Here is a 15,913-nt window from a genome sequence, read left to right on the forward strand (position 1 = left end):
CATTACTCAAGGCCCTGTGTTATGCCATATTATAGTGTAGTACGGTAGTTAACTTTTCAATGACTATTACAGCGTTCCACTGGTGGAGATATAGCCCAACAGATGTCGCCACGACAGCGCAAGTGGCTGAGCCTTTATCAATGCTGTGGAGATGAACCGTATTGTTTTGCACCAGCAGTTGTAAAATATCTTGGTATAATTCCATGTACAATGCAGGAATATTCGAATTATATTTGTTAAGGGAGTGTTGAGGAACGATACAACACCGCATAGCTCGAGCACTCGAATGTCGAGATGTAGGTTTTATTGCGTTAATCAAGCCGACGTTACCCCCTACTGGGCATAACAGGACATAGCTGGAAAGCTACCTCTACAATATCACAATAGGTTAAGGCCGACACAGGCTACAGAAGGCCTAATTAAAATAAAAAAATAAATAAACTTTTTCCCGGGATTCCCGGGAAATGGCTCTTCATTTCCCGGGATTTGATCCATGTCATTTTCGGGAAAAATATTAAACCCTAATCCACATGCTGCCACATAAATAATAAATTACTGCAGATGGAAATATCAGTCTTCTTTTGACTATAGTGCTCTTGAGAGGCCAGAAATTTAGAAAAGAAGCAAATATTTTTTAAGAGGTACACTAATCAACTTTCTCAAGTTTTGTCATTTGGGAGTGTTGCTGGATGCTACAACCAAAGCCAGTAGTTCAAATTAAGGTTGCTGCTGATTATTTGGCAGTGAGTGAATGTGGTCTGAGGACGTCCTCACAAGTATAGTAATACAAGATTATGCATGTGGTTTTGGTGTCTCTTGTCGCCTCCTGGTCAGTCCGTGCTCACTGTGTGTGTGTGGAGGTCTGCTGTTTTTCTGCCTTCACACAGTAGTTGGGTTTGTCAGAGGCCTTAAAGCCTGGAAGACACACACACCGATATGAGCCCGCTGTATTGATGCACCTGGAGTTTTTACACAGCGACATCCGGTTGTTTAGTTCTGAACACTCGTTAACATCTGTGGGCAGAGGAGCAAAGACATGGAATGAAAGAAGTTCAAAGGTTTTCTTGGTGTTAGTGTTTCAGCTGTATGTGTGTATGTGTGCTCTCCTACCAATGCAGGCCATGCGGGAGAGGTCCAGCGTATATCCATCAAAGCAGTTACACGTGTAACCCTCCTGATCCCGGACACACTGACCGTTCTCACAGCCGTTCAGTATCCCGCACTCCTCTGCTTGCAAACCCTCAAACGCTCTGTATATATCTGAAACATAAAATAGGATGCATCACTTGAAGATCAGCGAAAACACCACTCCTGGGTGAAAGGAGCTGCACTCTACAGCAGAGGCCATACACTAAAGGACTGGGCTACCTACACACCTACACTCACAGAAGCTGCTTGGCCATGGAAACCTTGATATTGTTTTCAAACTCAAAGTGTGAACTGAAAGGGGCACATGTACACATTATTGCAGTTTGCACCTCACTACACCCTCTGCACTCTGCATCACAGTCAGTTCAATAAGGAAGTTCTGTAATCCCTCGTCTGCTTTCCCGAGTGTTCAGAAATAAGTTTATTCTTTACATCACTTCCATTTTCATGTGCTGTCACACTCAAGGTTGTCATCATTGCTCTAAGTCCAGTCATCTTTCTGCCCACCTTCTTCAAGCCAATCAGCCTCCAGTCTGTATCTCCCTGCTTACGTGTCATTCTTCCTTGCAGATTCATTTGTGCAACCCACCTCCAACCCACTCAAGTCACTCAGTGCCCCATCCAAGCCTCCATCTTTATCTTCACCACCCCCGGCATTTAAACACCAGGGGGTCCTGCCCTGTTTCCTGCCCTGCTGGGATTCCATTCTACCAGGATAGGCCACCGAATTCTAATCACCAAATAGCTTAATTGAATTTTTATGTTTCTGTCGGTTGTCGGTTGCACTCCCTCTGAGTGGAAGTTGTAAACAAGCAAGGTGGAAGGTTATAGAAGCCAACATTTCAAACATTTCTGTAACATTAATAAATAATATAAATAATTACTTAAGAATGGGATTAACTGTTTCAAATGGCTTTTAAATGCACACACAAGATCTGTATGAACAATAACCATAACAATTAACCCACTCTCATTAGATTGTGCTACACTGGGACTGTTTGGTGACTCCTGTACTAATCGATTAGTGTGATTTTTTTCTCTTATTTAATCTCCTTGTAAATTATCATCACACAGGAGTAAAAGCACTCTGACTCCACCAAACAGAGACTTTAAAGAGGACTTTGGGATAAACGAACACGTCTTTTCAGGGTTTGCGTTTCTAGTGAGCAGCCAACTGTAGATGTAACTTTATTCTGGCACCAACCCTGCCAATAGTAATATCCAGCTGTGCAGAGACACAGAGCCACTAACAGAGTGATGCTGTGATGATCAGCGCCTCAGGGGGACACTGCTCACAGAACGGTGGGCTGCATGGCTACATCTCACTGTCAGCATATGATAGGGGTTGATGAGGCTGTAGCTCAGTAGGTAGAGCAGGTCACCTACTGATCGGAAGGTCAGCAGTTCGATTCCTGGCTACTCCAGGCTACATGCCAATGTATCCTTGTATCCCCAAGTTGCTCTCCGACCGTCCTGTCAGAGTGTGAATGTTAGTTAATTAAAAGCACTTAGCTTAGTAGAAACATGGAAGTGCTTGTATGAATGTGAGTGCATGGGTAAATGTAAACATGTTGTGTAAGCGCTTTGAGTGCTCTGACTGAGTAGAAAAGCGCTATATATGAGCTAGTCCATTTACCATGTCACAGCAGCTGAATAATAACTGAGTTTTCACCTATAAGTCTCAATAATCTGTAACATTCACTCCTTCACCAACAACCTCCAAAGAGCAGTTTTATTCATCTGCTTATGAGCTGTTTATAAGCTGGTTGTTACTCAGCAATCATTTCTTCTGAGCTGGTAGCTATTTGGATAAATTAATATATTTACTCAGACCACAAGTTTGACCTCCCTGTTTCTTATTGTGGAGAGAAAACAGAGCTCAGTGACATATAATTTACATCATATTGTAAGAGTGATTAATTTACTACTGGCATTTTGCCAGTAATGGGACTGCTAGAGTCCCATGGTGGTTTTGGTGTATACTGAATACATTTTTACGAACGTAGAACCGCACAAAATGACCCTTTGTTATCACAATATGAATATTCCAATAACAGATGGAAGGTTAAGAGAAGTTGTATTATTTAAGTGTGGGGAGGGTTACATGCTCTTTAAGAGCTCAATGCCTCAATCAGTCTGAGTCAGTCTGTGCTCATAAGTGCAACTCATCTGTGAGGTGTCTCTTTGCATTGGGGAATTCAGCTCAGCTGGTTAATTGTTTGTGGGGGAATTTCTGAATTTCTGTTGCAAATCTATGCGGTTCTGACTCAACTCTGAATATAAGTATAGTTAATGTGAAATTCTGTGCTTGAAAATTGCAAATGTAAGAACTTATTTGTGAATACGTGATTAAAATGTACATTAATAAAACAATCATGTGTTGCAGCTCTGTTCTGTACTTATGATAACATGCAGAAAGCAGAAATACTCACGCTCTTCACTGCCATAGTAGGGAAGCTCCTCGGGTGATGGAGAATAGTCTGGGCTCACTTCATATTCATGAACTGGACCGGCAACAAGAGCGTCACGACCGTACGGCCTCTGCCCACCACTCAGAGGAAGGTTACACATGGATGCGTAGTCCTCTGAGAACAGAGAGACGACGAGGGAGACAGAGAGTGAGGAAAAAGACTGAGTAAGAAATGTCAGGAGCTGCGATCATTAAAACAAAAAAGAAAAAAAAAACACTATTAAGAGAATAATTAAGATCTGAGTTCTGAGGTTCCACAGGGCTGTAGGCTGTGTATGTTTGTGTTTTACCATCAGCGTTTACGCACTTGGCTAACTTCATGTGGTCAGTAAATATGAAAGTTGAGATTCTCCAGATTTTAAAAACATAAAATTTAAACTAAACAGTAAAGAAAAATGAAAACCTTTTAGTTATTGATGGTTCAGGACTCACACACACACACACACACACACACACACACACACACACACACACACACACACACACACACACACACACACACACACACACACACTATTCAATAATCCCCACAGACAGCATGTTATGCTTTTCTTTGCTCTGCTGAAATGAGGCTGCAGTAAGAGTGCTCAAACTGAGCTGAAAAGCACTCTCTATGTACAGTACATAAATAATATGGAGGCACTAATAAAATCATTTGTGGTACCACGTTTAATTTGGATGAGAGAAAATGGATTTAGGAACAACAATTTGGCGTTTTTGAGTTTTGTGGATTAAGTAGAACACATGTAGAGTTAAAGCTTGTATTTTGCACTAAGTCAGGATTCTACACCTACAGTTATATGCACACTGTGTATCTATGAATCGGGTAAATGTTATGGCTTGATATTATTTTACCTTGACATGATCAGCTGATATCTGTTCACCTACGTTTACTGCAGGCTGAATCATTTGTGATTGCATGTGAAGGAGGTTAATAGCGAGATATGCTAGCTCTCTGGAAGTGAGAAATAAACTCCCCACTGTTTATGTTTCTTCACACATGAAGAATCAATCTTTTTTGTAGCTAAACTCTGTATTATTAAAAGTTAATTTTAAAATGCAAAAAAAAAAAAAAAAAAAGCCTCTACACTAAAGCAGTAAGAGCTGTGTTATCATCTGGTAGATTAAAAACCAACAAAAGACAAATGAAAGTTTAAAACATTCACATCCTTCCTCATTTTGAGTTGTTTGTGTCAGTTCTCATCAAGCTACACCAGTTCCACAGAGGTGACATCACTGACATACTGTATCATCTGAGTTTGCTGTACAGTTTGTATGTGTGTGTGTGTGTGTGTGTGTGTGCGGTGTGTACCTGTGTCTCTGTGAGGACACAGGGCACATTGCATGCCCCAGGCATATCCGTGCAGACAGCAGCACTCAGTGTACGTGGTCTTCTTGTCGGGACCAAGTGGTTGGGTGCACGTCATGTCAGTGACCGCTTGCCAGCAGATACCCTCATAGAACATAGCTGTCTCATGTTGCTCTGCAAACACGCACAGTGTTACCACACAGACTCTTACAAGCTTGGTTTTCCACTAAAAAACATCTACAAAAAATACCATCAATAATACATGTATAATAAAACAGTTTGCAGCACATTGAATCAATATATGCTATTTTACTGTATATTATTTATATAATTTCTGTTAAAATATATACAAGAGAAATTAAGGAAAAGATGCTCCCAAAGCTTCAAATGATGAAGTCATTGTATATAAAAAATAAAAAAGTTCAGGCTTCAGGCAGCACTAAATGCTCTGCTTTATACAGTTTGTTCTACTTTTGGATCTTTATGATGTCAGTGAGAGGGGATATCCTAATATGGTTATCATAGTCAGGCACACAGCTCTGACTGTGAGTACATACACCCCACCCACCTGCTTTTGTTTACAAGGAGCACCCAAATAACAGAAAGGAAGAGGAGGAGGGAGAGGGGGAGAAAACTCAATTAATTAGATACAGAAAGGAGGCAGGAGTGCATTCAACAGTTCCAAGTATATGAATAAAACAACATATAGGAAAAACAAATACACTCTCCACTGTAACACCAATACATAGAAAAACATTTTACAGTTTATATACTGTAGCAAACTGGGGTCTGGATCATGTGTTTTCCACATTATGCTGGATTATCTGCAGTTTCATATTAGGGCCAACAGGTGGCACAACAGGACTTTAAAAAAGCTCAAGCTAACACACACACACACACACACACACACACACACACACACACACACACACACACACACACACACACACACACAGGTTCTTTTTCTAAAGTTAAAAAAATTAAAATCAAAATTGAGAAAAATGGGATAATGAATTCCATGATGTTGTAATTCAGAAAAATGCCCTTCAAGAAGTGAACAGATGCATTAAATGCAGTAACATAAATTATGTCATTCATAATTATCATTATTTTACATTGTTTATAAAATTAGCAACCACAGTAGTTAAACATTAGTTTTGTCTGCGGCTAAGCTTTTTCAGGGGTTAAGTTTGATTAAGCCATAGACGATCATGAGCTTCTGAGCAGGATTATTTAATGAAAGCAGAACTTTTTATATTTGATTAACTGTGAGGTCTTTCAGTGTGATTCTGTCTGAAAACGTAATAACGTGGACATGAAATGGCAAAAAGAAAAAAAAAAACTTACCAGCCACCTCAGGAGGTAAGACGCAGCGGTTACCAGTGTGGTCCAAAACCATGGGACTTGTACAGAAACACATGTATGAGCCATCTGTGTTGAAACACTGTCCATGGACACACAACGACTCATCCTGACACTCATTGATGTCTACAGTAAAGACAAGCATGCAAAAACACCACAACTTAGCGGATTTCATGCCACAACATGGAACACGCACATATACACATCCTTAACACTATTAAAACAGTATGAAACACTGAAATATTGGCTAATAAACACTCACATAAAATACAAAGTGTCTGATTCCCTCTTGAGCAATCATGCATCGCTGTATGTAATAAAAAATTTTAAAAAATAGACCCTACACTGATGTATTCTTACTACTTTCATAAAATATAAGCAGAAAACTTCTATAAAAGTTTAAAAGGTGTTCAGCTGTTTCCAAATGTATCATTTCTCTCCCACAGGCACATACAGAACAGAATGTCTTTCCTAGTTTTCTTACAGTGCTTCTGAACTATTCAGGACCACTGATTTAAAGTAGCGAGACCAAGAGCCAAACCTACGCAGGGCTCTGCTCTCTGTCCTGGAGCCTATCCCAGCTGTCATAAGGCAAAAGGCAGGGTACACCCTGTATAGGTTGCGAGCCTGTTACAGGGCTAACACAGAGAGACAGACAACCATTCACACTCACGGGCAATTTAGAATCACCAATTAACCCCAGTAATTGCATGTCTTTGGATTGTGGGAGGAAACCAGAGTGCCTGGAGAGAACCCATGCAGACATGGGGAGAACATGCAAAGTCCACACAGAAAGGTCCAGGCGGACTTGATCCCAGACCTGCCATCCGTGAGGCAACAGTGCTTAGCACTGCGCCACCGTGCTGCCATCAATTCAACTCAATGCAATGCAATGCAATGCAATGCAATTCAGTTCAATTCAGCCATCTGCCGCGACTGGTTGGGGGTGAGGAGAGAGAGACAGGACAAAATACAGACTGTTGAAAAGAGCCAGAGATTAATAATAACGAATAAATGCAGAGTGGTGTATAAACACAGAGAGAGTGAAAAGAAGTGAGTGAAGTAGAAACACAGTGCATCATGGGAAACCCCCAGCAGCCTAGGCCTATTGCAGCATAACTAAGGGAGGGTTCAGGGTCACCTGATCCAGTCCTAACTATAAGCTTTATCATAAAGGAATCCAAGCTGGGAGCTGGTTCCACAGAAGAGGGGCCTGAAAGCTGAAGGCTCTGCCTCCCATTCTACTCTGAAGTATCCTAGGAACCACAAGTACAGTAAGACTTCTTTGAACAGTCTAGTAGGAATGGGATCTAATAAACATGTTGCTGGTTTGGAGGAAGTAACTATTGAAGTTAACTCCGAAAGATCAATCAGAGAGAGTCTAAACAAATACCAGCAGTGCTGAAAGCAGCCGAACATGAAGAATAATCTTTGAGATGGTTATGAATAATTTTTTCTCTAATGTCTAAAATTTTATTTGTAAAGAAATCCATGAAGTCACTACTAGTTAAAGTGAAAGGAATACTCGGCTCTACAGAGCTCTGACTCTTTGTCAGCCTGGCTACAGTGCTGAAAAGAAACCTGGGGTTGTTCTTATTTTCTTCAATTAATGATGAGTAGTAAGATGTCCTAGCTTTACGGAGGGCTTTTTTATAGAGCAACAAACTCTTTTTCCAGGCTAAATGAGCATCTTCTAATTTAGTGAGACGCCATTCCCTCTCCAGCTTTCGGGTTATCTGCTTTAAGCTGTGCGTTTGTGAATTATACCACGGAGTCAGGCACTTCTGATTTGAAGCTTTCCTTTTCAGAGGAGCCACAGTATCCAAAGTTATACGCAGTGAGGATGTAAAACTATTGACGAGATAATCGACCTCACTGGGAGCAGAGTTTAGGTAGCTGCTCTGCACTGTGTTGGCACTGAAGAGCATAACAATGAAGGAATTAGATCCTTAAACTTAGTTACAGCACTTTCAGAAAGACTTCTACTGTAATAAAACTTATTCCCCACTGCTGTGTAATCCATTAAAGTAAATGTAAATGTTACTAAGAAATGATCAGACAGGAGGGGGCTTTCAGGGAATACTGTTAAGTCTTCAATTTCTATGCCATATGTTAGGACAAGATCCAGAGTATGACTAAAGTGGTGGGTGGGCTCCTTTACATTTTGAGAGAAGCCAATTGAATCTAACAATAGATTAAATGCAGTGGTGAGGCTGTCATTCTCATCTTCCGAACTGGTATTTATAATTATCGATCTGGTCAGCTGGTCTCTCAACGCCATTATTTGATCAAATTTTCACCATGAGGAGATTGGGAAAGGAGAACCCTCTTCACTCTTATCTAATTGACATTCCGGCTGGCTACGTTATGGATTCCTGTGGGGGTGGAAGATGACGTGCCTAGCTGTACTGTCGATGGAGGACACACACATTTGGCTTATTGACACTGGGATTTCTCCGAATTGGACCTGGAGATACCTGGCTAGTCGTTACAATTCGGTAAGTCTGGGCAGCTGTCTGGGCCTTGGTGAGGCTGCTTATGATGAGAATGCAGAAAGGTACAGATTCAAATTCAGAGTCAGCATATCTGGAGCTGATTCGGAGGGATTAGATCTTGGAGATGTATGTGTTCTGCACGGCGAAGGAACGAACCAAGAAGATTCAGATGATTTGGATTTTTTTTGCCACAGAGAGGTGCCAGAACGACTAAAGGCTGTCAACAAATTAATCAGTACAGCCTGTACCAAAACAATTGTAGAATCAGAAATTTGGCTCCGTGATGCCGACCTTGGATTGCCGCTTATCTCATTTTTTTTCCTGGATGTTTTGTAAAGAGATGCTCTATGCCCCCGCTCTCCTTGTTCTGACCTGTGTGAACTGATATCCCCAGCCCGAGCTGCTGATGAACATTCCACATCTTATCAGAACTGTTACCTGAACAGGGAGTTTGAGTCAGAACCCCGGCCCCCCTCGCCTGGTTTCCTTCCACCCCTGCCCCTCCCCAACCTAGTGCTCCTATGCTATAAATGTGCTATATGCTTTTGCTGAGGTGTTTTTTTGGAATCTAGTAAGGTGCTCATAATGAACACAGTACGAGATCAATTTTTTTAACCTAACTATCCTATTGTTTTTGCTTTTGTTCCCCTCTTATCAAAGGTAGTGCTGTACAATGGCTGCATGACCGCAGACACCTGTTTTCCCTGTTTGTTCTGTTGTTTGTCTTCTTTTTGGATGGATGTTCTGGAACTCCTAATTTCCCTGATGGAACGCTCCCATGGGATTAATAAAGTTTAAATCTAAATCTATCTAAATCTGTCTACATGGATGTTAAAATCACCTACTATAATTATTTTATCTGAACTGAGCACTAAATCAGATAAAAAGTCTGAGAAATCAGACAGAAACTCTGAGTAAGGACCAGGTGGACGATAGATAATAACAAACAAAACAGGTTTATGAGTTTCCCAATTAGGATGGACAAGACTAAGAGTCAGGCTTTCAAAAGAATTAAAACTTTGTCTGGATCTTTGATTAATTAATAAGCTGGAATGAAGATTGCTGCTACTCCTCCTCCTCGACCTGTGCTTCGAGCATTCTGACAGTTACTGTGACTCGGGGGTGTTGATTCATTTAAACTAACATATTCATCCTGCTGTAACCAGGTTTCTGTAAGGCAGAATAAATCAATATGTTGATCAATTATTAAATAATTTACTAAAAGAGATTTGGAAGACAGAGAACTAATGTTTAATAATCCATATTTAATCATTTTATTCTTTGGTGCAGTTGAGGAAGCTATGTTATTTATTGTTTTTGAATTTTTATGCTTAAATAGTTTTCTGCTGATTTTAGGTTTGCTTTGCATGCACCGACTCTATGTGGATGGGGTTGATTTGACACAGACACAACAAGAACACAAAGGAGGTAAAGGATGTAAGTCTCACACAAATACGTTATGTTGATTTAAAATTTACATACAATAGCCATTCATGTACCATCCATGTCTCTGCACCCGTGTTGGCCAAGAATGTGTATTATTAATGTCAGGGTGCATTAAATTGGCCTCAGTTAGTCAGGAATGTGTGATCTCTCCTCAGAGCTCAATCAAGCACAGGGACATGGGACATGTAATCACACCATCCCAGGATCAAATCTGACAAGGGACATCCATCACATGTGATTTACTCTTTGTACACTGACTCGTTAGAGTCTATAAAGATAGTATTCTTTAAGCATTGGTAACACTTGTCTTCTTTCTCTACACAAACACACACATCAGTTTATCCATTTGTTTTTCTCACCTCTGCACTCCAGTTTGATTGGGTCGTAGTCCTGCCCAGTCTTACAGTAACACTCATAGCTGCCCTCAGTATCTAGACAGAAGCCTCCTTTACACACTTCCTGACCAAACAGTGTACATTCATCTGCATCTGAAAACACACACACAGTGAATCACCTCAGTACTAATACAGCCTCATTTCAAAAATTACCAACACGTGGTTACATGGGCCTTGGCCACTACACACTGTATCCATCTGTACAATGAAGCTGCCATAAAATACTTCACCATATTAACATTTACAGCTTACATAAAGCCAGGTTTAATGTAATTTTAACTGGTCTTTGCTAAGAGAAGTTTGTCTTTCTGCAGCATAACTAAATATTGTTTTAAAACTGTGTGAACAAGAGAAAAAAATCTATTTAATTTATTTAAACAAGTTTGTTCAATATAGTACAAGTTTGTTTCATATTATCAGTTAATTTTAGTGTCCTAAAATTCACTAATATGAAAGATTCACACATGAAGTGGTTGTAGACTTGTCTTACCCTTGTAGATGACAGTGGGCACTCCATACAGCAAGTCTCCACTGGGAATAAAACCTCTTCCAGATGGACACATCTGTTTAAACTGGTCTGAAAGAGGACAGGCTTATTTGGAACAGCTCTGTATACACAATCAAATCAATCAATCAAACTCTCCGTTACCCACAAAGAACATCTGAAGTCCTGCAAGTTGAACACTTCACTATACTGACTAACAATCTTTTGGTCTCTGCGTTAATGAAGTACAGTTTACAATGCATATTTCATCATCCTCCTTAAGCTTACCTGTGCCATTCACAGGACAGGGGTGCACCTCGCAGTTGTCCCCCCAGCCAGCTCCCAGTGTGCAGCAGCACTCCTGCAGTGTAACGTGACTGGTGAGCACACTCTCGCACAGGTTCTCATCATTCAGACGATAGTAGCACTCTTTCTGCTCCACTGCCGAGGCTGAAAGTCAAATATTATTATTCTTTTACTTTTCTGTCAAAGCTTTTTGCAAACTTTCTTTTTAGAAGTGCTATGTAAATTAAGATTCAATATTATTACATATATACATGTAGTGTTGCAATGGAAAAAAATCCTTTGCCTCCCAAAAAGCTCATGAGCATGTTCAGTGGGCCACACAACGTGACAGAAAACCTGGAGGCGAGTGTAATGAAACCAGCTGTGCTTTGTTAAGTCTTCAGCTAATGTGTCAATCTGAAGGTCACCTGTGGGAACGGGCTCACACTTGGCGATCATGACGTTGTATTCCTGGCCACTAGGACACACACACTGGAATGTCCCATCCTTGTTTATACACTGGGCCTCTCCACACACACTGCTCAGCAGCTCACACTCATTCACATCTGTGGAGAAGTAAAAGAATAATGTGTTTATAAAAGATCGTTCAAATTACAGACAGATAGACAGATAAGTTTATTTAAAATATTTAAAAGAACAAAGCACAATCCATAGTTGGTAAACACAGCAAAACAAAACAAATACCCAATATATTAATCAATTATATACAGGCACCTCAACGTTTATGTCTGAAAAGGAGTAGGACAAAGTGTAAATTTATACATCGATCAATCATAACATGATGAACACCTGCCTAATATTGTGTTGCCTTTTGCTGCCTGACCCATCGAGGCATGGACTCCTGAAGCTGTGCTGTAGTATCTGCACCAAAATGTTACCAGCAGATCTTTTAAGTCCTGTAAGTTGTAAGGCCTCCGGGGATGTGACTTGTTTGTCCAGCACATCCCACAGAGGCTTGTTTGGATTGAGATCTGGGGAGCTTGGAGGCCAAGTCAAAACTCAAACACTTTGTTGTGCTCCTCAAACCATCCCTGAACCATTTTTGCTTTGTGGCAGGGAGCATTATCCTGCTGAAAGAGGCCACAGCCATCAGGGAATGCTGCTTCCATGATAGGGTGCACATGGTCTGCAACAATGCTCAGGCAGGTGGTATGGTCAAAGTACTCAGTGCATCCTGGTGCCAGGTGTTCCCCAGGTAAGTGACAGCATGCACTTGACCATCCTTGTGATGTAAAACAAAAAATGCTTCACTTTCAGGGGTGGACAGGGGTCAGCATTGGGCACTGTGATGGGTCTGTGGCTATGCAGCCCCATATGCAGCAAACTACGATGCACTGACACCTTTCAGAACCAGCATCATCATTTTCTGCTGTTTGAGCTACAGTAGCTCATCTGTTGGATTGGACCAGCCTTTGCTCCACATGTGCATCAGTGAGCCTTGGCAGCCCATGACCCTGTCCCTGGTTCACCGCTGTTCCTTCCCTGGACCACTTTTTATAGATACAGACTGTTGTAGACCAGTAACAGCTGCAAATGTTGGTTAGCATTTGCTTTGTGGTTTGCTAGTTTGCTCATTTTAGTAGTTACCTATGTTTTTGCTTAGCTATATGTTTTTAGATAGGGAAGCTATAGATAGACTGTTTTCAGACAGAGATAATATTAGCTTGCTACCAGCTTAAACTGATGAGCATTCATATCTTTATGGATCCACTGTAGTAATCTACACAAGCTAATTTTATCATATGTCAGTGATGGAAAATGCTTATATAATGAACTAATATACAACATAATATGATAATAATAAAGTTGTACTAGAAGACTACTGTAAACTAGTTTTGAAGCTAAGCTATTGTTCTACACATTTAATTTGTTCCTTTGTGTACATTTTTTAATGTATTTTTGCTGCACTGGCAGCAGGGCTCTCTATGATAACACATACTGATTGGCCAAGTCAGACTGCCTATAGTCTCAGGACAGCAGCCATCAGGATACAGTATGCTTCACGCAATATATTCTCAAAAATTTTACAACAGTGCAAAGAACCACAACAAGGAGCACAGCGAGAGACCAAATACCAAGCAAAGCATTAAGTGCACCCATGAATGGATCAAAAGGAATAAAACTGTTTTTGAGAACACCCCTGAGCTTCAGTTTTATTCAATTCAAATTTGCTTTTATGAGGATAAATTCACAACAAAGGTTGTCTCAGTGTGCTTTATATTATAAGGTAAAGACCCTACAGTATCAGAGATGAAAGCAGAACAATTAGACAGTCCCCTGTGTGCAGTGGTGGGAAGGAAGAACTCCTTGTTAACAGGAAGAGACCTCTGGCAGAACTAAGTTGGGGTGAGAGGAGCTTTCTCTCTATTTTTCTAAGATAATAGCCCTTATTTAAAGCTTCCTCCTGCCTGGAAGGTGCAGTGTCTTCTTGGTTAAGGGGAAGCCCCTTTTCAGCTTGAAAGTAAGAACTTCAAATCTGCCTAATTCATAAATCATCAATGAACACATGAACCTTCTTTCAATATTCACTTTCCAAGATGTTTAATGGGCTGCTCGGTGTTTAACAGAAATGCATTTGCAGAGATATTACGCTACTAAGAAAGCTGTCAAACTGGTCATATTGCTATGAAAGCATCTGCGGGTAGAAACTATGCTTGAATAAAAGCAGGTGAAGGTGGAATTTCAAAGAAGGCAAGACATGAGCAGAAGAGAGCAAAGCCGACTGATAAGATGGAGGAATAGGAGGTGAAGGAAGGCAGAGAAGGGACACACATTCGGAATGGTTAGCGGTAAACCATCACTGTTGGTTTTTAAGGAGTGTGTGTAAGTGAGTGCATCTGTGCTCGCCACAGCACAATGATGGTTTGGCAGTGAAGAGGAAGCAGCTGGCTGGACTGAACTAGGGTGGGACCTAGCAGCCGTTCCAAAGGACAGATGAGAAGTGTGGTAAGTACGTATAAAGCACATACTGTACTCTGGTAGTTCTGGTACTGTATGGTGTGTTTGCTTTCTACCAGGGTTAAGATACTGGAAGTCATCTTTAACAGTCGTTGCAGCAGGAGGAAACTGGACTCAGTGGGAGCTGCAAGGGTCCAGTTAGCCCTGATAAACCAAACCTTCAGCACCCACCAACACCACAGATTGTTTTTAACAAGTTCCACGTATTTGTCACTGGGATGGGGCGTCTGTACCACTTGGCCATGTTACCATCAAACTAGAGAACAAAAAGCTAAGGCCAACGAAGGCAAAGCCTCAGTTGTGGTGAGGTTTTCAGTGCCATCTGTCTGCCTGTCTGTTAACAAGATCAAGCAAAAACTATTACTCCACCATGCTCCATAACGATTATGTTATGGAGAGGTGTAATGTGGGCATATGAAGACCTGTTACAATTTGGTGTAGATCCAGATGATGCTGTGGAGCTATGCACTTCATGGCCAGTTCTGTTTGATGGATCAAAACACGTTCAGTTTTCTCCATATTGACACTGGAGTTTGTAGCTTGTATTTCTTCAAGCTAAAGTTATCAAAGGGTTTAAAGGTGGTTCTTGGAGCTGATGACATGGTCTCTATTTTAAATCTTTTGTTTTTCTCTTTGCATTTTTGAAGGTTTCTCTCTTTTCAGTGTCTTCTTTGCCTTTGTCTGTCTGTCACATTTGTCTATGTGATCATATTCTTGGTGCTTCTTTCTTTCGTTCTTTTTGCATTTTTTGGCCACAGCAGCTTTTATCGGCAGTAGAGGGAGACAGGAAACAGGAGAAAGATACAGGGGAAGACACGTGGGCAAAGTGGTGACAGGCCGCCTGCAACGCACTGTGCATATGCATGTGGTCGCCTGCTCCAGCACTGAGCCACCTGGGCGCCCCTCACTTTATTTCTCGTTTAATTTTAAAGGTTTGTTCTGTGGATTTACCTACTTTAACATAGACATTTATTCAGATTATGACACATGTACACATTAAGATATCTAAATCATTAGGAATAAAGTAGCACAGTTTTGAATGACAGCTTTCCAACCATAGCATGTTATTAATATAAAACTCGCTATTTGTATCAGCCCTAAAAGCCTTACGGCTTGATCCATAATATACAAATACCAAAGCTCCCATACTTACCCACACAGCCGTGGCCGTCCCATGACTCCTGGTAGCCCTGGTCACAGAGGCATCGGAAAGAACCCAGCCTGTTCTCACAGAAGCCGTGGGGGCCACATATTGTCTCATTGAGCCCACACTCATCAATATCTGAAAACCAAACAAACAACATCAAATCCCTTTTTCATGATTTATTCCAGCCTTGGATCTATGTCACTGCAAGAAGGATTATCTTTATTATCTTACTGTACTGGCAATGATTTCATCACAAATATTTTAAACTGCACTGTGGTTTATGAAAATCAAATAACTGTAGACTATTTGCACTTTGACACATTCACTCAGTAACCCACACACATTTCTCTCGTGTCTTCCTTTATTTTCTTCCAAACAGATCGAGGAAATGA

The 15,913-nt window shown here is 40.9% G+C and overlaps 1 protein-coding gene across 5 annotated transcripts in view; it reads right to left on the bottom strand.

The window, feature by feature from the left end:
- Positions 1-530: 530 nt before the first annotated feature.
- The window catches only part of ltbp1 (latent transforming growth factor beta binding protein 1), a 163,781-nt gene continuing 148,398 nt past the window's right edge, over positions 531-15,913 (bottom strand). For all 5 annotated transcript variants that reach the window (XM_030725227.1, XM_030725225.1, XM_030725226.1 and 2 more), the window contains 10 exons: positions 15,528-15,656; positions 11,824-11,961; positions 11,399-11,560; positions 11,117-11,203; positions 10,591-10,719; positions 6,276-6,416; positions 4,932-5,102; positions 3,582-3,734; positions 1,111-1,260; positions 531-1,014 (listed from right to left, as the gene is read on the bottom strand). In XM_030725227.1, coding sequence (XP_030581087.1) covers positions 842-1,014; positions 1,111-1,260; positions 3,582-3,734; positions 4,932-5,102; positions 6,276-6,416; positions 10,591-10,719; positions 11,117-11,203; positions 11,399-11,560; positions 11,824-11,961; positions 15,528-15,656 — 1,433 coding nt within the window. In that variant the 3' untranslated portion in view covers positions 531-841. The remainder of the gene's footprint in view (positions 1,015-1,110; positions 1,261-3,581; positions 3,735-4,931; positions 5,103-6,275; positions 6,417-10,590; positions 10,720-11,116; positions 11,204-11,398; positions 11,561-11,823; positions 11,962-15,527; positions 15,657-15,913) is intronic.

Source organism: Archocentrus centrarchus, unplaced genomic scaffold (assembly GCF_007364275.1).
Source record: "Archocentrus centrarchus isolate MPI-CPG fArcCen1 unplaced genomic scaffold, fArcCen1 scaffold_50_ctg1, whole genome shotgun sequence".
NCBI classification, from domain to species: Eukaryota; Metazoa; Chordata; class Actinopteri; order Cichliformes; family Cichlidae; genus Archocentrus; species Archocentrus centrarchus.